General features: G+C 37.0%; 1 protein-coding gene and 2 long non-coding RNA genes across 3 annotated transcripts; all 3 read left to right on the plus strand.

Moving 5' to 3' along the window:
- Positions 1-1,169: 1,169 nt before the first annotated feature.
- On the plus strand, positions 1,170-19,887 carry LOC132131432 (pyruvate dehydrogenase E1 component subunit beta, mitochondrial). Its single transcript, XM_059543449.1, has 10 exons — positions 1,170-1,267; positions 1,373-1,432; positions 12,099-12,206; positions 12,288-12,350; positions 12,439-12,474; positions 12,555-12,840; positions 12,916-13,026; positions 13,260-13,351; positions 13,438-13,579; positions 19,474-19,887. Exons 1-10 carry the CDS (start codon positions 1,232-1,234, stop codon positions 19,617-19,619), a joined length of 1,080 nt encoding a protein of 359 aa, XP_059399432.1. The 5' UTR covers positions 1,170-1,231; the 3' UTR covers positions 19,620-19,887.
- LOC132131554 (uncharacterized) lies at positions 13,630-14,265 on the plus strand. The gene is made up of 2 exons (XR_009428893.1): positions 13,630-13,669; positions 13,857-14,265. It is a non-coding gene; the product is annotated as an uncharacterized LOC132131554 (long non-coding RNA).
- Positions 19,888-20,015: 128 nt separating the features above from the next.
- LOC132131679 (uncharacterized) lies at positions 20,016-23,698 on the plus strand. Its single transcript, XR_009428920.1, has 3 exons — positions 20,016-20,767; positions 21,095-21,205; positions 23,585-23,698. It is a non-coding gene; the product is annotated as an uncharacterized LOC132131679 (long non-coding RNA).
- The last annotated feature ends 1,552 nt before the right edge of the window (positions 23,699-25,250 follow it).

Here is a 25,250-nt window from a genome sequence, read left to right on the forward strand (position 1 = left end):
AAACAAATTATATTTCCACAAAATAAGAAAAATTTGGACATCTTCATCGTGTTCAAAGGTTTTCACCCCCCAAATCTTAGTGCATCTTTTTCCTTCTGGAGCATCAGTGAATGTTTGAACCTTTTTTAATAGTTGTGTTTGAGTCCCTCAATTGTCCTCAGTGTGAAAAGATGTATCTCAAAATCATAAAGTCACTGCTGGAAAGGGTTCAAATATGCGAAAGAAGCTAGAAAACTGAAGAATCTGCACGACCTTAAAGATTTTTCTGAAGAACAGTTCTCAGTTTAACTGTTCAGAACAAACAAGAGACTCATGCACAACCATCACAAAACAGAAAGACAGTCGTGGATCATCAAGGTAACAGCACATAGTATTAAGAACTAAGGGTTCACAAACTTTTGAATGGGTTATTTTAATAATTTCAGCAATTTTTTTGTGTTGTGAACTAAATGTAAACATCTTTTATGTTAAATATCTTACTCTGGACAGTACAAAATAAAAAAATAGCATGCATTTAGTATGATCTCTTTTATTTTGTTAAAATTATTCACATTTTCACAGATTCTGCAAGGGGTTCCCAAACTTTCGCATGCCACTGTGTGTGTGTGTGTATATATATAATTAAAATTGTTGCTCAGTTAAGTATCTAGAACGCCTCATTCATACTAGATTGTGAGAAACGGTACCAGATCTCATGTGGATTATAATTACATTGCAAATGCAGTTAATATAAATTATAGTTAATACTACTAAGAGTTGTATATACTAGTTTATATATACTACTACTTAAATTCATATTAATTTAAACTGATACTAAATATTAAAAACTGATGTTTTTTTAATAAAATATGTTTGACTTTTAGTTTGACCTTCTTGACCCTTGATGGCATATTTTTGGACAACGATTAAAACTAGTTTAGTCGATTTTAGTCCATTTTTAACACGCCCAATGTTTTAACAATAATGAATATTGCGTCATGTTTATCCTTTTTTAAATAGTGAAGCAATTTGTTTAGAAATCATTGATTTATTTTGGTTTCTATAAAAAGATTTTTTCCTTGCCCTTGGACCGGAACCCAATGACAGTAAAGGCAGCTTCCGCTTTGACATGATTCGGCAGCACTGATTGGCCGCTGCCACTGTGTTTCCTGTTCTGATGTCACAACGCGCCCTCTGATTGGTCGACACCGCTAGGATGACAGCCCCGCTTCCAGACAGAGGACAGTGAAACATGGCGTCTCTGAGGTTACTCTTGCGCTCGGGGAAGGTATTTGTGTGGAAATATGATATATTCATATATTAGCAACATATTACGCTCATGATAATAAGATGAAAGCGTTGAGACTGATATGGCTGTGTTTGTGTCTCTCAGAATGCCGTTTCAGCGGTTTTGCGGCGGGAGTTTCACGGGACGCCGCCGGCTGCGGTTCAGGTCAGTGATGCTGCTGCCCTCATCTTCAGCAAATAAACAACAATCCTTCAGAAAACAGCTGTGAATCTGTTCATTAATACTATGTTTGGTCTATCGAATAGTGGTCAACCGAACGCACAGTAACGATACATGTCAAGAGTGCTAACAAAAACAGCGTGGTAATATCAAGCTTTGTGTGTGTAACGTTACTCTGGTAATACTTTGGTATTATGAACGTTTACTTTCTTTGGTAATATTCCATGATAATCCCACGTTTACCATGATAAAGCCATGTTTTAGTTTATTTTAATATGGACCATGGTAAAACTTTGGTACATTAGACATTCACCATGTTTAGTTGACAATCTTGGGTAATATTCAGTGGTAATGCCATAATTTTTTCCATATGTAACATGGTAAAACTTTGGTACATTAGACATTTACCATCTTTTAATTGACAATCTTTTGGAATCTTCAATGGTAATGACAATTTGTTTTCCATATGTAACTTGCACAGCTGGGTAGATTACTTCTGAAATGTAATCAGTTACTGATTACAGATTACATTGCAAAATTTGTAGTCGGTAATATAATCTCTTAATTACACATTTTTGGTAACGTAATCTGATTACTTTTGGATTACATTTAGGTTACATTTGTGCTAAACCTTATTTGATATCACATATATTCAGTTAGCCTAATCTTGTACCATTTTGACAGATACAAAGAAGAAATATATTTAATTCACCAAAAAGAGCCACAATAGCTTCTTTTTCAAGTGCAATGTATGGACCGTTAATCCTTACAAAATACTAACACTAATGTACCTTCCTGTTAGTGTTTGCTAGTAACACTGAATAAAACAAAATCACATTTTATGATTTTAAAGTATATTTACTTATAACTAAGTAAGTTTAGAAAACAGATACATTACAAGAGCCAATATTGAAAAACATTAAATTCATAGCAATATCACTGCTAGGTCAAATATTTAATCTAAAAAAAATAATAATAAAAAACACTAGAGGTGTATATTACAGTATCAATGAAAACCATCAAACAATAGCTACACTGCAAACATGAATTTTGAAAATGACTAAATTCACAGAGCAATTACATTTGCATAGTGCATAGTAACAATGAGGAAAAGACAAACAATAACAACATTGAATGAACATGAATATTAAAGAACATGAATCTCACAACAATAACATTTCTAGGTCAAAAATTTCACCCTAAAACAGCTGAAATGCATATGAAAGTAACAATGAATAACAAATCAAACAAGAGCAACATTACAAAAAAGTATATTTAAGTACAAGATATTTACAGCAATACCATTGCCACGGACGTTGACCTTGCTGCTTAAAAGTGCCAGATAAACAAAAAGTTGAGTCCCCTGCTTTTAAATGAAGCATATCAAAAGCCCATCTGAGATGAAAAACTGTATCTTTTTGACGTTCCACTGAAGCCTTGACAGTCTGTGATGCAAGAAACACAATAGAATATTTTCTACACCTTAAGTATATTTCATACTCTATTCGAAAGCTGAAGTGCAAATGTTACTGTTGTAACGCAAAATAAGCACCTGCTCAAAATGTTCATCTGAAAGACTACTCCTCTTCGCTGTTAGGATATTGCCACCATGGCTGAACAGTCGCTCAACTGGGGCACTTGATGGCAGAGCAGTGTTAAATTTGATGAATATTTTTTTCACTCCGGGAAATTCATTTAGGCATGTCAGCTCTTTGTTTGTGCCATCAAGGTACTTTTGTACCTCTTCTACTGCTTCTTGTCATCCATCTCTGCCAGACCTTTGAGGTCTATATGAAAAGAATTCTTCCTCGTTGGGAGTTTCTCCAGTGTTGTCAGATGGAGCAGGAACTTCAGTATGATGATATAACTGTGAAACCTCATCTATGATCTCAAGAGAAAAACTGTGTATTTGAAATCTTCTCCTGTAGCTTTCTTTTCAGTGTTAACAATGTGGGTATCACAATGCCAGGGTAACACTTTTGTTCTCCCTGCAAAATTTCAAGTGACTTGACTGCATCAGCAGCGACAGTAGAGCGATGGGCTTTGTTCCATAATGCTGCACATTTTGCGACTGCACTATTGTGTAATCTGCGTACAGGAACCTTGGAGATGGCAAAAAAAAAAAAGTTCAGAAGACTCGTATTTTGAAATGTCTGCTCATCACAGAGAGGGATATCAAATGTGCACCGTTTCAACCGTTTACAATATATTAAAATCTAAACATGATAAAGAAAACATTGTCATAATTCATCAATATACACTTGCCATAAACGTGGACTATTCATTGATGGAGGCCTGCTCTAAAACAGCGAGAATTTGGAATCTTAGGAAATCATTTAACGTTACCTTTTGGGTTTAAAAATAGCATTGTGTATTACATAACCCACTCTTTCGTGGTTCCTGTTTTTCCATCCCTAAATTTAATGTGATACTAAATACATTTTATAGTTTCCACACATATTTTAGTCTCAAGTGCGAGTGAAATATTCACATGTGAGCCCTATGTGTTTCCTGTGGGAGAGTTTCTAGAATTAATGGACAGGTGCAAGCCGTTGGGCTACGTCCACACGAAGCGGGAGTTTACCCCAATCCAATCTTTTTTTTTTTTTTGTGTCAAGAAATATCTGTGTCCACACGAAACCAACACAAAACGATGTAGTATACATGCCAGACCAGCATGTGGTGCTGTAATTCCGCCACAGAGATGCACTAAAAATGGAGAAGACATGGACTATGCATAAGCCTTGCGCATGGTATACAAATTAACATGGAACATTACATTTATTAATCTGTGTTAATGTTAGATAATATAAAGACAAGCGTTCCATGTTTGTTCATGTTTTTGTTGCTATTACGTGATGTAGCATAGTTTACTAGGAGCAAAACGTGGGCTGATGACGTCACAGTTTCAGAAAATAAACTGATTCGCTGTCCACACGAAAATGCAAAGATGGCGTTTTCAGATTTATCCACTCTGGGACCCGGTTTAAAAAAATAGCAGTTTCACCTTCCGAAAATGCCGGGTCCTTGTGGACAAAACGCCTATCCGATAAAAACAATTGTGCGTATTCACAGAAATGCATCTCCATGTGGACGGGGCCTTAAGCAATGAACATTTTGTCAGAACCTCTAATAAATTGTTGTTTAGTTGTCTCACCTTTTTAGGGGACAAGCACCGAAGGTGCTTAGACACCTATTGTGTAAAAAAAAAAAAAAAGTTGAAAGTGAAAAAATAGAAATTTGGTATTGTATCCGTTAGTGTGTTTTTTTGTTTTGTTTTTTTCGCAAGTCTATGGCAGCCCATAGAACCGCTTGTGGGAAAGTTGTGAAATTTGCAAACTGAAAGAGGACTGTGAGAAAATTGACCATAGCAAATTTGAAGTCTCTAACTCACTCTCTAGCGCCTCCACTTGTCTAAACTTTCAAACATTTTATGCTAATAACTTTTGAACCGTGAACCACAAAATTAAAATTCGTTTTTCTTCTGATTCCTTGGCTCATGCGAGTCAAAAGGACACCAAAATAAAAAAAATCGTGAGGTTTAGTTTTTTCGTTATTTTCAATTGTTCGTAGAAACTACTTTTTTGAACTCGTCCTAGGCCACTAAACCAATTGTCATAAAAATTTAACCAGATCATCTTCAGATCATGCTGGCAAAAAGTTATGGAATTCAAGTTGATTAGTCATATTGTTTCCAAATATCACGTGAACCAATTCTACGAAAGGCATGCAAAAGTGGACGTGAGGCTATATCTCCACAATGGTTTGGCCTATTGAGACCAAGCTTGGTGTGTGTAACAAGCATGACCTGAGACTACCTGCAGTGTTTAGGCACTGTGCCCCCTGAAATGCATATTTTTGCGTATAACTTCTGAATGCTTTAGCCAAAACTTGTTAGATTCGGTGCATCATGCTGAATTGAATGATACTAAGTTTTCCAACGTCAGCCATTTTGGACATCGGCTATTTTGCATTATGTTCTAAAATGCTGTATTTTACGAATGCATTAGCGTATCTTTACTAAACTAATTACAAAAATCTTTGGCTCCATACCCTCATGGTACTCAAAAGGTTTGGGGGCAGCACCACCTTGTGGTGAAAAGTTATAATGAAATATAGAAAAATGCTAATAATGTTGATAGATTTCTTGGATTATGTCTAGAACACAGATACCAATTTTAATAACCAATAACCAATATTGGCTGAACTTCCTGTCCACTATTTTGATTCATGTTGACAATCTACTTTTTCGTACTCCTCCTAGATCGTTGGTCCAATTTTCAACAAATTTGGCTCTGATCATCTTCAGACCAAGCTGGCAAAAAGTTATGGATTTCGTGTCGATACACAATTTGCTGGAAAGATGCCAAACTATATCTGAGGGCTGTATCTCTGCAAAGGTTTGAAATATTTACACCAAACTTTGCATTTGTCATTGTCGCCTCACACTGACCATGGCACATAAATTTGGTAACAGTGCCACCTATTGGCAAAGAGTAATAAATCATTCATTAACCTTTAATTATGGAATTTCCAACAATGCTAATAACTTTTGATTGCATTAGGCTATTGTAATGAAACTGGTCTCAAAATATTCCTTGGGTCGTGCCGACAACAGACATATCAATGTTTTTGTAAGAAATCTGAACTCCCTCTCCGCCATTTTTGATTTAAAATCCTATTTGATTTTGGTAAAATCCTACTTTTTCTAACTCCTACTCAACCGTTGGTCCGATTTTCACCAAAATCGAGTCTGATCATCTTCAGACTGTGCTGACAAAAAGTTATGCATTTCGTTTTCAACGTTTTCATACAGCACCACTACAAATTTTAGGCTATATTTCTGCAAAGCTTTGACATATTTGCACCAAACTTTGCATGTGTCTTTGCCACCTCACACTGACCATGTCACATTAAAATGCTAACAGCGCCACCTATTGGTCAAGAGTAATAAACCATTAATTAACCATTATTAATTAAATTTACAAAAATGATAACTTTTGATTGCATTAGCCTATTGAAGTTATTGAAATTGGTTTCAAAATATTCCATGGCTTATGCAGACAACATATGCCAGAGTAAGCTGAACTTCCTGTCCGCCATTTTGATTTATGTTGAAAACCTACATTTTTTAACTCCTCATCAACCGTTGGTCCTATTTTCACCAAAATAGAGTCAGATAATCTTCAGACTGTGCTGACAAAATTTTTGTGATTTCGTGTGAATAGATATAAACATTTCAGCATATCACAGCAACGAATTTGAGGCGTGATGCCAAAATGACACTTCAGGCTGTATCTCTGCATTGATAAGTGTGTCATCGATAAGTCACACAGAGCACACCAAATTGATTTGATAACAGCGCCACCTATTGGTCAAACTTGATAAGCCAAGTAATCATGCTACTAGAGGTTGTATTTATGATTTTTTTTGTTGCCATTTCAATTACAAATATAGCTGCAAGCAGCAATTACGGGGGCCAAGCAGTCCACCGGCAAATTGAGGAGCTAAGCATGGCATGGAGCATCACACCAAATGCAACAATGAGCAATATTAGGATGATTGTAATTGAAATGGCTGAAAAATCACAAATACAAGCACTAGTATTATGATTAGATGGCTTACCACTTTTGACCAAAAGGTGCCGCTGTTATCAAATCAATTTGGTCTACTTCTCGTGATTTGTCAATGACACACACAAAGTTTGGTGTCAATATGCCAAAGCATTGCAGTGATACATAGGGGTGTGCTGATCACGATCGGCCGATCATTAATGCGCATCTCGTCAGTAAAGCCGGTTCTCTAATCAGCGGTAAATTCTATCAGGTGCATGATTTCACATAGAGCAGCTGTTACTACACAGAGCCGTTGTTAACTGAGAAGCTGCGCAAATCCACGTTCATTTTCAGCATTTATTTGCGCAGCTTCTCCGTTAACAATGGCTCTGTGTAGTAACAGCTGCTCTATGTGAAATCACGCACCTGATGGAATTTACCGCTGATTAAGAGTATCGGCTTTACTGACGAGATGCACATAACGATCGGCCGATCGTGATCGGCGCACCCCTAGTGATACAGCCTCAAGTGTTATTTTGGCATCATGCCTCAAATTCGTCGCTGTGGTATGCGAAATCTGTTTTGTCTATCGACACAATCCATAACATTTTTTCAGCACGGCCTGAAGATCATCTGACTCAAATTTTGTGAAAATCGGACCAATGGTTGAGGAGTTCAAAAAAGTAGGTTTTCAACATGCATCAAAACTCGCGTTTCGGATGCTCCGCACCCGGGACAGGCTCTGCTCCTGGCCGTCTTTAGCAGGTTCATCTCCGCCACCCGAACCTGAAAATGGCCAGTAGCCTTTACCTTTAGACCCGCTGCCACCCATCATGGGCTGCAGAACATTCTCCTCCTGCTCGGGTCACAGTCGTACAGCTCTGGAAGAAGAAACAATCAACGGTTACTGAACTCATAGTGTTAAATATTCACATAATTGATCTGATAATGTCCTTCAGGATGAAATATGGCTACTCTTTATGACACGTGAAACCTGGGATCTCTGCTTTCCCACTCAAACATATAATTAAAGGGAAATCCATCATAAGTTGATTTAGGTTCTAGACACTAATAATATTTTATATAACATATTTCCACCTCATCATTAACATATAGCACATGTAGCAATCTAGATTGTGTTTGACAACCAAATAATTTAATAAATTAATAAAAATAGTTTTGTTAATTAAAAACACTCCGCTGAATTACTTTGTTTTCTAATAGTAAATAATACATTGATGTAGCTTTCATTCTAATACGGACAACATCATCAAAATGTCCTACAACGTTTGTGTCTGTAACATACAGTTATTCATATTTATAATGATGACGCTTACTTGAACGAAGTGTCTGATGATAAATGAAGCAGATCAACGGAAATAGTGTGAATTAACGCCGGTTTAAACTGATTTATTGAATGTGCAAAGCCACTCACAGACGAACCGCCGCAGATCAGAGAATCAAGACACGCTCAGCTGCTCATCCGGCTGAAACCGGAAATTACGTGGTAGCGCTCCGGTGAGGACAATGGCTAAAATAAAAGTATTTTTTGTCAAATTTTATTTATTATTGTCTTTTTTTTTTTTTTTTTTTTTTTTTTTTTTTTGGTGTCGCTGTATATCTTTTTTTTTTTTTTAAGCTATTTTTTGAAACAGTCTATTTTTCTGTATGATAAGCACCCAACTTTGGAATTACATCACTGATTAAATTTTTTAAAAGTCAGAATAAGTAAGAAATAATTAAAAATGGTTGGGCATATCAGTTATGAAATTTAACACCAATAATTTTTATCTAAAAAATACTGCTTTTTTAATTAAATTGGCGCACTGTGAAGTATTCAACGGCAGACATTTTTTCAAATAGAAAATGTCTTGAAAACTAAATGATGTATGTCATGTATGGCAGACAGGAAGTTCAGCTTACTCTGGCATATTTGGTATCCATGTTGTCTGCATAAGACAGGGAATATTTTGAGATCAGTTTCTTTGCAATAGGCTAATGCAGTAAAAAGTTATTCACATTTTTATAAGTGTGAAAATTAATGGTTAATGATTTTATTACTATTGACCAATAGGTGGTGCTGTTAAAAACTTGATTTGGCATGGTCAGTGTGAGGTGACAATGACGCATATAAAGTTTAGTGCAAATTAGTGATGGCCGATTCGTGAACGAATCGTTCAATTTAACCGGCTCTTCTTAGTGAACCGGTTGAACCAGTTCACCAAATCGAACTGAATCGTTTGAAACGGTTCACGTCTCCAATAAGCATTAATCCACAAATTACTTAAGATGTTAACTTTTTTAACGTGACTGACACTCCCTCTGAGTCAGAATAAACCAATATCCCGGAGTAATTAATTTACTCAAACAGTACACTGACTGAACTGCTGTGTAGACCGAACTGAAGATGAACACCGAGCTGAGCCAGATGACGAACGAACATGCCCACTGCTGGAGCAGTTCTCGTTTTCGAGTCAAGAGCCAGTTCCATCGGTTTTCAGATCACCAGTACACTGAACTGAGAATCGTTTCTGTCGGACGCGTCCGATTTGAGAACTGATGCTACTGCGCATGCGTGTAAAGTATTTCGGAAAGTGTGATAAAAGAATCTATATACATTTTTATTATTATTATTATTATTTATTTTTTTAAGATGAATGTTTCTAATCTGTATATTGTAGATTATGAATAGGCCAGAGGGGGTTTCAGGGAAGTTGGACAATAATTAAGAACTCTAAAGACTCTATGTTTAATAGGAATAAGGGATGATTTATGAAATATGTATACTGTATTTATAGTTAATGATGACACATTCACAAATTGAGTTTGTAGTAAACAGAACATGAACACGAGTAGAGCCGCTGATTATACTGAACTGCAGCACGTGCCGGTTAGAGTGATTCTCGTTCTCGAGTCAAGAACCGGTTGCATCGGTTTTCGGATCACCAGTACACTGAACCAAAACCGTTTCTTTCTGACGTGTCCGTTTTGAGAACAGAGGAGCTGATGATACTGCGCATGCGTGATTCAGCGTGAAGCCGACTGACTCACAGCGTGTCTGAACCGAACTGATTCTTTTGGTATTTGATTCTGAACTGATTCTGTGCTAATGTTATGAGCGCGGGTAAACCGAGGGCTTGAATGAAGGGGCAATCTGGCGAAACGTAAGTTCATTTAATAACAAATACATCGCAATGGTTTATGTATAGTGGTTTCTGCGCTGATGACACCTAATTTATTTACTTTATATCTTCAAGACTTAAATCCTCATATGCACATTATTGCTGTTACTGTATTTGGGTGCGTTGTTGCAAAACTTAATTGTAAACTTTTCATGATTATGAGGTTTTTAACTGACTAAAGTTATGATTACTGACTTTATATATTTGAATGTTTGATAGACGTGACGCCATTACGTCATCGCCAATGACGTCATTACGTCGAGCGTAAAAGAACCGGTGAACCGGTTTTTTCAACGGGTTTATTGAATCGAACCGTCCGAAAGAACCGGTTCGTGGAAAAGAATCGAACTTCCCATCACTAGTGCAAATATGTCAAAGCTTTGCTGAGATGCAGCCTCAAATGCATTTTGGTATCCTTCCAGCAAATTCGTTGATGCGTTTAATGAGAACCGTTTTGTATATCGACACGAAATCCATAACTTTTGTCCAGGGGGGTATAAAGATTATCCGCGTCAAATTTGGTGAAAATCGGACTAATGGTCTAGGAGGTGTTCGAAAAAATAAGTTTTCAACATTAATCAAAATGGGGAACAAGTATGGCCAATTTTGGCATAATTGGTATCAATGTTCTCGGCATGACCCAAAGAATATAGGGAGACCATTTTCATTTCAATAGTCTAATTTATTGAAAAGTTATTAGCATTTTTTTGATATTTCATTTTAACTTTTGACCACAAGGTGGCGCTGCCACCAAACCTTTTGAGTACCTTCAGGGAATGGAGCCGAAGATTTTTGTAATTATTTTCGTAACGATACAATAATGCGTTCAAAATATACAGCATTTTAAAACAATTCAAAATGGCCGATGCCTAAAATGGCTGACACGGCAGAATTGTATATTATTTGACTTGACATGACTAACTGATTCTAAAGAGACCATTTGTGTGATATTTTGGCCAAAAGTTCTATGCAAAAATATGCTTTTTTCATATCTCCTGACCACTAGGTGGCGCTGAGTCAAAACACTGCAGGTAGTCTCAGGTCATGCTTATTATAACACACCAGATTTGGTCTCAATACGCCAAACCATGGCCGAGATATAGCCTCACATGCATTTTTGTGTGCTTTTCATCAAATTTGTTCACGTGTCATTTGAGAACGGTTGGACGAATCAACTTGAATTCCATAACTTTTTGCCAGCATGGTCTGTAGATGATCTGAGCCAATTTTTCGTGAAAATCGGACCGACCGTCTAGGACAATTTCTAAAAAGTAGGTTTTTCGTACAATTGAAAATAGCAAAAAAAAAAAACGAAACCTTGCGATTTTTATAAAATAATTACTTAATTCAAAATAAAATATTAATGAATCCATCTCTGATCATCCCGGGTTGCTATGGTCACGCAGGTTTGTTTAAGCATTAAACTCGTGGCCACGAGAAAAACATGTCGTTCCCTCAACATAGCATCTCGAGGCCACGACATAAGGATGTCGTTACCTCGACAAAATGATCTTGTGGGCATGACATATGACGTTCCCACAAATTAATATCTCGTGGCCACAACAAAACTAAGTAAACCGAACAAGTCACCTTACGGGCACCGTACCCTAGAGAATTGGATTGGAAAAAAAACTTGCCCTTGGATGGCATAGTTTTTACCATCTATAATGATAATATTCATATGTATTCGGCATATACATATTAGTATATTATGGTTTATATGGAATTTTATAATGATACCTTTTTGTTACTATGTTTCTAAGACATGCAGTATGGTACTACCATGCTTCACAGTATATTGAAGTACCATGTAAATCTCATAGTATATGAACATAATTATTCAGTAACATATTTTATATTCGGAGTACCATGTTTTATCATGTTATGTATAATTATTGCATTTTATTGTTGCAGGTGACAGTCCGAGATGCCCTCAACCAGGCCTTGGATGAGGAGATGGAGAGGGATGAACGGGTTTTCCTTCTCGGAGAGGAAGTCGCACAGTATGACGGCGCATACAAGGTCAGATGCAAAGATTTTTATTATAATTCAGTTATAAATAATGCCACAGCATCTTTTAAAGTTGCTTGTGTTGGGTTGCAGGTTAGCAGAGGCCTTTGGAAGAAGTATGGAGACAAACGCATCATGGACACACCAATTACAGAGGTGGGAATTATGATAAACTTGTCCAGAACTCATCTATGTATGTTCTTAAATGTTATGTTTAATAGAATTTCCTGCTTTGTTCATACAGATGGGATTTGCTGGCATTGCTGTTGGTGCTGCCATGGTGAGTTTTTCCTGTAATGTTGATGGAAGAATGTGAAACTCCGTCATGTTCCCAAACTAATCCATCGCGTCCTCTTTCAGGCTGGTTTGAGGCCCATTTGTGAGTTCATGACCTTCAACTTCTCCATGCAAGCCATCGATCAGGTCATCAACTCCGCCGCCAAGACCTACTACATGTCTGCCGGCCTGCAGCCCGTCCCCATTGTGTTTCGTGGACCCAACGGCTCTTCGGCCGGAGTGGCAGCTCAGCATTCCCAGTGCTTTGCCGCTTGGTACGGTCACTGTCCCGGACTGAAGGTGGTCAGTCCATGGAACGCCGAGGACGCTAGGGGCCTTCTGAAATCAGCCATCCGTGACGACAACCCCGGTGAGTTCCTCACCGCGTGAAGCTGATGTTCACAGGAAGTGAAGGTGGCTCTGACTGTTGTCGTGTCTCTTTCAGTGGTTTTTTTGGAGAATGAGCTGATGTACGGTGTGCCATTTGAGATGTCTGAAGAGTCTCAGTCAAAAGACTTCCTCATCCCAATCGGAAAAGCTAAGATTGAAAGACAGGGTGGGTAATATTATAAATGAAAAATATTTATACATGTATATTTAGTTACAATTTTGTATTATTAATTTATGCATTTAAAATATCTAACTTTTTATATATTTTTATTATGTATTTAATATTATTCATCTTTTTCTAGCCTATAAAAAAATCTATAACTGCTATTTTGATTGTATTAATTTAGCGACAATTAAGTGCCAGCCATTTTTTGCATTAATATTGTTGGTCTGATGTAGGAAGTCACGTCACTCTGGTGTCTCACTCCCGAATGGTCGGTCTGTGTCTCGATGCTGCTGTTGTTTTGGCTAAGGAAGGGATCGAGTGTGAGGTATGACACCTTTTTTCATGGTGTAGTTGTTCTAAGTGCCATTTTCAATTCAGCTGAAAATTAGATATTTTGTATTTTTTCGGTAGGTGATCAACATGCGCTCAATCCGGCCTATGGACACGGAAGCCATTGAAACGAGTGTAATGAAAACAAATCATCTCATCACTATCGAGGGCGGCTGGCCTCATTTTGGAGTTGGGTCTGAGATTCTTGCCGAGATCATGGAAGGTAAAGATTTTTTTCATCTGTTTTGTTTATGACAAACATCTGTTTTCATCTGTTTTTTAATGAATGAATATTGCAAAAATGCTCATTTAAGTTTCAAAATTGTTTTATTTATATAGCACATTTAAAAACCGCAAGCACGGCTGACCAAAGTGCTGAACAAACCAAAAGCATAGAACACAGGGCAACCCACAGATTCATACCATAAACTCAATGAATTGAAAGCCAAAGAGATGATTTAAAAACAGTTAAAGGTGTTTTATGTAGGATTGACACCAAGTGCTTGAACTAGGTATTGCAGTCTAAATTCAAAATATTAGAGAGGGGTTTTTTCACCCGGCCCATCCTCCTTCAGACTTGACGTACAATCATTTTGACAGATTGACTACACCAACAGGAACAAGCCCACTGGATGATGAATGAAATGAAATGCGCTGTGTTTTACACCAACTGGCAACCCAGGGTGCTGAAATACAATTGAGTAAACTTGTTGAACAAAGGCCTCCTATAGCAAAATCGATGCGTTTTTGTAAGAATAATATCCATGTTCAAAACGTACTAATTACTTCGATCTAGCTTGCGTTCACTGTTTTAAATGGAAGCAGCTCCATGTATTTTAAAACAAATTTTTTATTTGATTGGACCTAGTTTGGCGTCTTTTCTGAATAAATGTTTAGTTTCAGAGACTATCCCTGATAGCAACAAAGAAGCTACTGTAACACCTCCTCTTAAGAAACCTTCACTTGATGCTACTATCCTACACAAAATCTGAGGTGATCAAAGACTTTTCTCTGTCCCCAGATCATGGTGAAAGCCTGTGGAACAGCCTTTCAAACTATATTAGATCGGCACAGTCTTTAAAGGGTTAGTTCACCCAAAACTTTTTATTAGGCCATTAATTACTTGCACTCCAGTCATCTTAGGTGTATATAGTCTCAGTCTCAAACGTCATGCCCACGGACCTTTGGCTAAACGTCTGCTGATATGGGACTAGACTTTTGCCGGTATTCAGTAATGCGATATATCACGGTAATGAATATGCACGATATTGTTATCATGGGCACTTCTAAATACCGTGAATAATTATATATTACAAATTATTCCGAATTTGGAATGTATTTTAACAATACTATTTCCATCAACTGGTCAAAATGCACAACACCGCTGTATGCTACTTGAAAGACGCGTGTGCCGCTCTGATGTAAACAAGCATGCATGAGAAGCACATGGAGGAACACGTGAAAGACGCGCTGAATAAAAGCACATTCACTGTCTGACAGCAGATGGCGCTAAACTGCAGAAAATGCATTCCTTACCCTTGAAACACCACAAATAAACTTGCTGCCCTACTTTCTAAAACATATTTAATAATTTAAAATAGCCAATCAGATTTGTGTATTTGCTATGATGTTCATCACAGTACCAAATACTTAAGTATTAAGTCTTAATAGGCTATTTTAATCTGGACTACAACATGACATAGAAATTGTTTGAAAGATTTTTTTTTTTTATTGTTAATTTACATTTTACATTAGGGCTTCATTTTTAACATTAGTTAATTCATTAGTTAACTTAAACTGCCAATGAAAAATTCTTCTGAACATTCATTCATCTTAGGTATTCCAATATTTAATATCATGTTGATAAAATCTAAAGTTCCAACTGTATTTTTTAATGAGCTAACATGAACTAAAACTTTTATTTTTTAACAAAGATTAATAACTTCTGTAGCAAATGTAGCTATTGCTCATTGTGAATGTTAATGGTGAACTAAAGAGATCTTATTGTAAAGTGATACCTATGGGTCTTTATAGTTCTTTTGCACTTTAATCTGTGCAGAACTTTTAACTTTATATATTTTTCTGTATTGCTTTATTGTATTTAAATGTTCAGTTATTTTTTTTTACAAGAAAAGCAGTTTTTTAACCTGTTATACTGCATTATGAGCACTTTTTTTTTAAAACTAAATGTCAATACCGTGATAATACCGTTTACCGTGATAAAAGCATGAACAATTAATCGCAACAGGAAAATTTGGTACCGGTATATCCCTATATGGGACACAAAAGTGGAAACAGGAGTGTCGGAAGTCGTTATCGGATTGGTTGAATTCTACAGGATTACTGCGAGACGTTTGTATCGGGTTCTTTAACATTCCACCTGGAAACAAATATATAGTGGCGCCAAACCCCTCACGAAAGAAGAAAGCCGTTGTGTTTATGACTGTGACGACCAGCGCTTATAGGGATCAATTAAATGCTGGTTTTTCAAAAGTATGTGAAAAATTTTAAGTTTGTGGCATAGAATCGTTCAAATATGTCCGAGAGTTTTACACACCAGTTATTGTATAACTGTTATTGTTGCGACATTCCACGCTTCGAAACATGACGATGAACGAAACAATCGTGGTTGGTTGAACTTGGTTGTTGGACATGTCGGTCAAACGGCCTCATGGGTGAGCCTTGGCCAATGAAAGCTGCCATGAATTCTGGACCTTCAGCTTGAAGGTCTAGCTACGTGAGACCAAGGTGTATATGACTTTCTTCTTTCAGACGAATCCAGTTAGAGTTATATAAAAAAATTTCTTTTGATCTTTCAAGCCGTTTCATGATACTCAGCAGGTGTTGCAGTGCATCGGTCCAAAAGAAGTGAAATAAAAAGTGCCCATCCATTAAAAAGATTTCTCACACAGCTTGCGTCAACAGTTGTACACCGAAGCAGCTCCGGGCGGATGAATGCATATCTGTATATATGTACGTATGTCTTTGTGTGTGTATGTACGTAAGACTTCGTGTATTTGAAGGCCTGGAGAGTTGCGATTCAATCTAGATGCCTCAGTCCGCAGATTGTGAAAGCGTCACAGCAAGTTGCCATGGAGACAGCCTTGGTCAGGTCATAGACAGAGTCAACAATCAACAGGTGTCTGTGGAAGAGGGGGAGGAACGCAAGAGCGTCTCGATGCTGTGCTCCGCCGGGAGACTTGTTATTCCAACATTCCAACCTTGGCTGCTGGTAGAGGGAGCCGAAAGAAGATAAGATTCCAATTGTTTGGTCTTGGGGCGAGTAGCCGCATTACAATTTCACGGTCACTCTCTTGTCCATTCTGATCTCCAAATCAAGACTGGCAGCCTTGTGAGGCTTTGGACAGCTGTTCCTGTTTTCTGAATTTTTCGATAACCCAGGATAAAGCCTAGTCCAATCAGCAGAAGACCTGTTATCATGGTTTCCGAATAGGTAGAAGTCTTCAATATCCTCCACGGAAAGAGCCGCCAGACACACGACCCGCCACCTCTCCATCACGTCCATCGTGTAGCCAGCTGTGAACATCCTGGCTGGGCAATCAGGTCCCCCCGAACCCAAGCTTCTTGTCGAGAAGATTTACATTTTACATTTTTATTTATTTAGCTGACGCTTTTATCCAAAGCGACTTACAATTGCTATATATGTCAGAGGTCGCACGCCTCTGGAGCAACTATGGGTTAATTGTCTTGCTCAGGGACACATTGGTGTCTCACAGTGGATTCGAACCCGGGTCTCTCACACCAAAGGCATGTGTCTTATCCACTGCGCCAACACCACACACCACCCAAGATGGTGTCAATTGCATTGAGAGACCAGTTGATCAAATCAAATCCATGATTTCCAGTTTAGGAGAGCATTGCAGAGACAGTATCTCAGAATAGACGAGAGAGCAAGCAGGGAAGGCAAGGTGAGGAGAGGGAGAGAAATGCGTCCACCTCCGTTGAGAGTCAAGAAGAGATTTAACAAGACACAACAGTCTTTCATTACTAAATGATTCATTTTTGAACGAGTCAATGATTCAGCAAGCCATTTATAAAAACAGTTACTTGCTTTATTTATTGAATGAAACAGCCGTTTGAATTAATCGGTTGGTTGTGAAACAATGGTTCACTCATTAAGACAGTGACTTGCTACTACCTACTGGTGGTTTAATTACATATTTAAAAGTATCATTGAATTTTTCCAACATTTCGTATTTGTATGTCAAAAAAGTCAAACATTAATCTAATAACATTTATTCATGCATTTGGACAGATGGAGTTTGTTGATAGTGATTTCATTCGAATAGTTGCAATCATATAGTGTCTTGGAATAATAACTTAATGTATTGATCACATGTAAGAATTAAACGTAAATGGAGACATGTACATTTAATCAGTTTAGGAAAATATTGTCCATCATAAAGTAAAAAAGTGACCGCAATCAATTTAAGGCTAATATCAAAAAGTAATACCTGATAGAGCACTGAAGAGTATTTTTTTTTTTTTTACTCGAACAAGTTAATGATTGATGGATGCTTGCTTTTTATTTCACTTTTTTAATTTTCGTTCAGCTCTTCTACAAGTTTGCCTCAAAGAGTGGATGTTATCATTGAGCCATGGTTGAGTTTTAGGTTTTGACTTGGTATTCAAAACCTCTGCATGCGCAGCGCAGGAGGATTAGAGCCTGTAGTCACTGAAACTGTCCGCCTTGACTCTGATAACTCGTTAAATCCATGTAATGAAAGAGATAGAAAACGAGGAGTTGGTGTCCCACACATTTAATGGCTGCTACACGACAACACGCTCTTCTCATACATGACACATTAACTCTTTCTTGGCGTTACAAATAAAGTAAAGACAAAATATTAACAAGGCGGCAGAGCGAACTTATCATCCATAGTGGTTCTCACGTAGAACACTCACTATGTGGTGATGACGTAGAAGGACTACGTGAGAACCACTATGGATGATAAGTTTGCTCTGCAGCCTTGTTTATTATTTTCATGCACACCGCACTATAATGTGTGATGCATGCAAAATACAGAGTTTTGGCCGTTACTAAGTCACCATCCACAAACAGGCGTACATCGTCTGCAGATATAAGGTGTTTCATTGCACTTTAACAAGTAATCTGAACGGCCTATATATGTGCACTATTTTAAACGAGCCTTCACTGAGTTTAATGCCACAGTTATGTTAGAATGCATCTCATTCTTGTTTCTGTGGCGGTGCGTCGGTCTCATCATGAGGCGCGCGGTCCGGAGCGCTGTATGACTGATGCATCAGTTCAATTCAACTTTACTCCAAATATATGAACTTACCTGTTTTAAATACTTTATATTTAACTTGTTCGTTTATGCCCAATATTAGTGTTAAACTGTTGGACTTTAAATGAAATCTAATATTGATTTTCACTGTTGACTGATTATACAGAACATTTAGACTGATAACTTCCGCACACAGATGCGGCAAATTGTCACAGGACGCACGATATGACAGTTGTGTCCGACTATATATATGAACGTAGCTGTTTTAAATACAGTATTTTTATATTTAACATTAGTTTATCAGTATGTTTTAAAGTATATTTTTTCAATAATTGGTGATTCCATGGGCTCTCTCACGCACCTGCATGGTTTAAAACACAAGAACAAAGTCTCTTGCTCCACCCATGCACGATAAGATCGTGTATCGTCGATCTCACTGGCTGACGATATGACGATTTGAAAAATGACCATATCGCCCAACACTACTGTGAATTCATTTTAAAGTCTTGAACTAGGTGAGGAGGCCGATACACTAGCACTAACAAAACAAGATAATTCCATTACAGTCGCAACAGCTGTACTTCAAAGCTACCATAAACATCACTCATTTGAAGTCATTTTCTGTTCAAAATGGAATACTGGTGCACCATTTGCTGTATTCTGCACAGTATGTAGTATATTCTATAGATGGTATGCAACAAACATTTTTAAACTGCAGTATGCTGTATTTCAGTCTCAAGACCTCATTATGTTGGATGATTCATTTTATACTAAATCTGATGTTCTTTAGATAATATTAGGGAGTTTGTCATAAGCATATTTATTAATTCTTGTTTTTTAATTCAAGGTCCCGCTTTCAATTTCCTTGATGCCCCTGCTGTCCGAGTCACGGGTGTAGATATTCCTATGCCATACGCCAAGATTTTGGAGGACAACAGCATACCACAAATCAAGGACATCATCTACACCGTCAAAAAGACTTTGAATGTTTAACATAATAGATTTCCCTATCAGGACACATTAAATATTAAATACGACATGTTCTCTCCTGTTTCTGCCTCGGTGTTTGGGGAATAGGACGTGTTCTTTCATCTTATAAAGATCTTCTGTTACATGACCCTTTCTTCATTGGCACTATTTTAAAATCATTTTCTCATTTTGTCGTAACGGTGACATTAATTATGGCTATAAACAACCTACCATGTGTATTATGTGTAAATTCTACTGTAAGCTAAAGTAATAAACTTTTATCACAATGGGTTATAGGAGTTGTGATTTCTTTAATCTTAAAAATCTTTAATTTCTTTTTTTAAAATAATATTTAAAAATTGCAGTATTTAAGTAATAAAGTTTTAGGCATAGCCATTTAGGAGAGCTTTGTAAAATTATGGTTGGGTGGATGTAACACCAAAATTTATTTAAATTTTATTTTTTACATTTTTAGTACAGCTATATATTGGCTACTTGGAAATAAAAAATGCATATAAATAATAGAAAAAGTAAAACAACGAACAGATTGTTTAGTCTGATGCTTAATCATATTCACGATAGAATTATCAGAATATAAAATATTACAATAAAAGTATTCTAAAAATGGCATTTAAAAAGCAGAAATAAGGTAGAAATAAATGATAAATACAAAAAAAAAATAACAGAAAATGTTGAAATCTGTTCGTTTGAAAAAAAAAAGAACAACTGACAAAAGAAATACTCATAAATACAAGTACACTTATCAACATCATATTACAAGTAAAAGGTTTGCCGATTTAAGTATTTTGGATAAACACGGCAAGGCAGACGGACGGGGATTTGTATAATGGGCGTGGCCTGTTTCGTGGGCGTGTCATTTCCGCTTATCCCACACTGATGTCCCTCATCTCTCCTGCTCTGTGAATCCACAACATAAATATCACCGCTATTTTACAGCCTTTACTCAAGCAAAAGAGTAATTAGAATACAACGCTTTCAAAATGCTCTTAAATTTGGGAAACGTCATGAAAATCCTCCGAGGACAGCAAACTTTCCATGTTTAAAGCCCCAGTCCTCCGTATCCCTGATGCTTCGGAAAAGAGGACACAACTGAAGTCCAACGGACGAGAAGGAGAGACTAAATTCATAAGACTGAACATATTTGCAACGAAGTAATATAAGTAATCTGGTTTTATTCATATTATGCGATTTATTGTTGATTATGCATTTGTGTTGTGCATTCTATATGATATTAATGCAGCAGCTATAAATGATGCGCGTGCTGCAGCATCTTATGTCATTGTCAGTAATTTCATCAATATCGATAGATTGCTGCTTTTCGTAGCTAGTTACGTTTACATTTCTTCTTATTTTTGAGAGGTTGCAAAAATTGCAGGGAAACTCTTCATATGCGTCATTCATTTTACATTAATGTGATTCATGACTACTATCCTTGAATATGCTGTCTAAACTGTGAAGAGTTTTGTATACTTCTTTAGTTTACTGCAGGTGTAGTGTTTATAACCCATAAAGGCTGCAGACAGCGTCATTCATCGCATCATCGAAGAGGAACAATTGGTCACATGGAGAATGGAGACTGGACACACATGGTAAATATAAAGCAGCGACACGGAACCCAAAACAGTGTCAGTATTGTTTACTGTACCAAAAAAATAAATAATGTGCAAAAAAATAAATACAAGTTGTTTGTCTCGGGTGGTTGCTAAGGTGTTGCTAGGATATTATTTAATAATCAGTCCCCACTTCCATGTAAAAAGTCAACTCCCATGTTTTTATGATATTCTAGTGCAAGAAATATTTTTGTCAGCTGACCCTTTTGATATAAAATAATAAAGTGTTGTTTTATTTTAATTTAACAAACATTTGCTGTTCATGTACACATTAACCAAAACAAACACATATTCGTTTACAAAAACAAATAAGTAAAACATTTAGAACAAACATTTATTTATTTGTTTGTTTTTATTTTTTAATAGGTTTTTGCCTAATTTTCAGTTTGGGAAACCCTATTCCAGTGCTAATATTCAGTTTGGATGCTTTCTATTCGGGCTGCATGATTAATCGAAATGAAATCGCAATAAGACAGAAGCTGCGATTCTTATGCAAATCTTTCAGTGAACCATGGTTCTGTGATCAGCAGTAAATCTCCATCCGAAGGCCAGAGGGTGCTCTCGTGAAACAGTTGCTTGAAAGGTCAGCCATTTTGTCTTAAGGCTGTCCCACACTGGACGAGAAGCGCAGTGCCCCGTCATATCATGCCAAGCCTTTAAAATTCAAACACATTGTTTTCTATGAGTGTCCGCACATCGGCGCCCAACTAGGACTCAGGACACTGTACAAAATCCCGCCATGCCACAGAGCGCCACTTATATAATTTTTCATAAAATCACATTATATTTGTCCAGAATGATTGTTAATGTACATAATGTCTTCTTCTTAGGCTGTAAGATTGTGAATTGTGTGTTTTTCAGCAAAACGTTTGGCTTTCTGTGGCTTGAATAAAGTCTTTGCGCTTTATATAGAGTTATGTTCTTTTTGTTTCTGTTTGCTCTGTTTTGTCAAACACCATACTTGATCAATGCCATTTTATTGACTCTTGAAGTAAATTTTTTCCTGTTTGGTAATTAGATGAACTGTTTGATGAACTGTTTAGTTTTTCCTGTTTGGTGATTATATGCACTGTGCTTCTCGTCCAGTGTGCCGTCTCCTTTAAAGGAGCTGTATCTAATTTTTTGAATGTACTTCATTTTCAATTGGGGTCATTCCTGTTGTGTGCCCTCAGTTTGACAACTCATATGAGGGTTGAGTCTGAGGAGGAGGGGGTGGGAGAAACAACTCTAGACAATATTTTGAATTTGGACTGCAGTAACTATTTCAACCACTAGTTGTCAATGTTATATACTGCACCTTTAAACCAAGTGGTCCAATTTGTCTGAGAGTAAGCTTTTTTGGAGAACAAGGTTAAATTCTAAAACATCTCATGTGGTGTTTACCATACTACTGGTGTGAAGCTCAGTTTACCATACTATATTTTCCATAGAAACCAGTATTCCTTAGGGTATTGCCAATGCAGCTGAAAGCAGCATATGTTTATTTCAAGGCTTTCATTGTCAAACAGCTCTTATAGGAGAACCAATCTGGTTGAAGTTTAGCTGGGAACAGCTTGGTTTTGATGGTCCATCAACTAGAACAGCACCAAATGAATGGATCTATATGAAGATTTTTGTTGGTCTAAACTGGTCTTTCATATCAGTGCAAGTACCATCTTGACATTCTCAGCAGGCACAAAATGCATCTTTAATGCTTTGAACATCAACTATTTACGTTTTTCTTGGTTGTAGATGATGGATACAGTTTCCCTAAATGTTGGTCAGGCTGGATGCTAAGCTGTTGTTAGGCAGTTGCTAGGTTGTTCTGGGTAGTTGCTAGGGCATTACTAAATGGATGCTTGCCACTTTAAGAACAGGACCTCCAGTGACTCAAAAAGGAAAAGAAAACATGCGTTGAGGATTAGCCATTTTGTCTTATCTCACTGGTCCATTTTCTCTGAGACCAAGATTTTATTAATAACAGGGTTGAATTTGAAAACATTTCATGTGGTGGTTTAAACCATACAATCCATACTTCCTGAAGCTCAATTTCCCATAGAAACCTATGTTCCTAAGGGTATTGTCAAAGCTACTGAAAGCAGCATATGTTGTTTTCAAGAATGGACCCAAGAAAGTCTTTCTTGGTGAACCAGTTTACAGGAAAAACCGAGCTGATTGAAGTACTGCTGGAGAACAGCATTGGTTTGATGGTTCACCAACTAGAACAGCACCATATCCATGGGCCTGCATGGCAGTTCATCTTGGTTTAAAATCGTCTTCATAGCAGGAAATGGTTGAGTGTTTTCTGTATCAAGTATCATCTTCTCATTCTCAGCAGGAACAAAATGCATGTTATTGTTATGTTCTTGTTTGTTGTAGATGGTGGACATTACCCTAAATGTTGGTGGAAATTTGTACACCACGTTGCTTTCCACCCTCCAGCGTTATCCAGACTCTATGTTGGGCGCCATGTTTCGTGGTGACTTTCCCACTTACTCGTAAGCTATCCAAGTACTCAAACCCGGTGGCGGTCATTATCACTCAACTCACTGTCACCACCAAAGTTCATGCACTACTCGAAGGCATCTCCAACAACTTCACTAGATGGAATAAACACATGATGGACACCAGAGACTTACCTTTGGACCACGTGACTACCACCCACCAAGAGGTTTCCCTTCAGGTGCATCTGGTAGAGTACATCTCCAAGCAAGGTTCTCAATTCGCAACACGCGGGTGCATCAAATGAGTGAACGCGCCAATGAGAATACGGTAGAACATTATTGGACATTTTGTAGAGTTGCACAGAAGGTCGAGGACTGATTTATGCTGCATTGATGTCTGAACATTAACCATATCTATTGTTAATATTCAGAGCAACTTGAGCAATTCTGGGTTTAACAAAGATTTGAGCGATTTTTAATTCCTGGGAACTCGTAATTACTTGAATTCACCACATCTCCACTGCAGATCCTGGTTCAGACTAACCAATAATGAACACAATGAAAATATTTTCTGCTGTATGTATTTGGGTGGACTTGTTCTATCGGGTTTTATGTGTCTTCTCACCAACATCAGATGTTTATGGATGAAAAGAACCTCAACTATTTCTAAAAGTACTATATACCTCATATACTAGGAAAGAGTGACCCAAATTTCTTTCTTAATTGTCAAATCTATTTATGCAACTTTTTATATATTTCATCAGTGTTAAATATACAGTATTCAGTTGTATTTATAGTATTTCTGCAGATATTTTGTCTTGTGAGTGAGCCCATAAACTGTAAATGGGTTGCATGGTTGTGGTATCTGCACTATTATTGATACAGTAATATTTTCCCCCTTTGAGATACATACATTTATGTAATTTGCATATTGCTCAATGTGTTTTGTGGCCTAAAGCTTTAAGCAAAACAATACCTCTTATGATTAGCTTCTAGACCAGTTCTAGACCAGAGTTAATGTCCCATTTAAAATTTATGTTAGGCTCAAATGCGTTTTAGACTCAGGTTAGCGTATTTGAAGCTGAGAGCATCCATTGAATGTTTTGAAAACCCATATGAAATTGAAAGAGTTCACTCATGTGTGTAATGAATTTGACCTACACATGAAAAACAAGAGTTTCATTATACATTGTGTGTTTTTATGTAGTTGTCTTTGTATTACATTTAATTGGAAGTACCTTTTGTTTTATTATGGGAATTAATTTAATTGATTATTCTAATGGAATATTTATGTGAATATTAAGTGACTTTTGGTGCCACTCTTTCAAATGCAAAAACCTGAATAAATTATAACTGGATTATCTAAATATATTTGCTTTTTTTTTTTTTGGAGGGTTTTGATGGGAGAGTCTTTTGTGTTGAGACTGACATTAAAATCTTATTCAAAATGCTGAAAACAGCAGATCTTATATATGTATTATGGATTTTTAATATGTTAGTCATAGGCTTAAATGGATGAAAATCTATAAACATGCTTCTCTTTTTGTGAATATGGCACTTTAAGCTGCAGTGTGTATTTCTGTGCCACGAGTGACGCCAAA

This window comes from Carassius carassius, chromosome 48 (assembly GCF_963082965.1).
Source record: "Carassius carassius chromosome 48, fCarCar2.1, whole genome shotgun sequence".
NCBI lineage: Eukaryota > Metazoa > Chordata > Actinopteri > Cypriniformes > Cyprinidae > Carassius > Carassius carassius.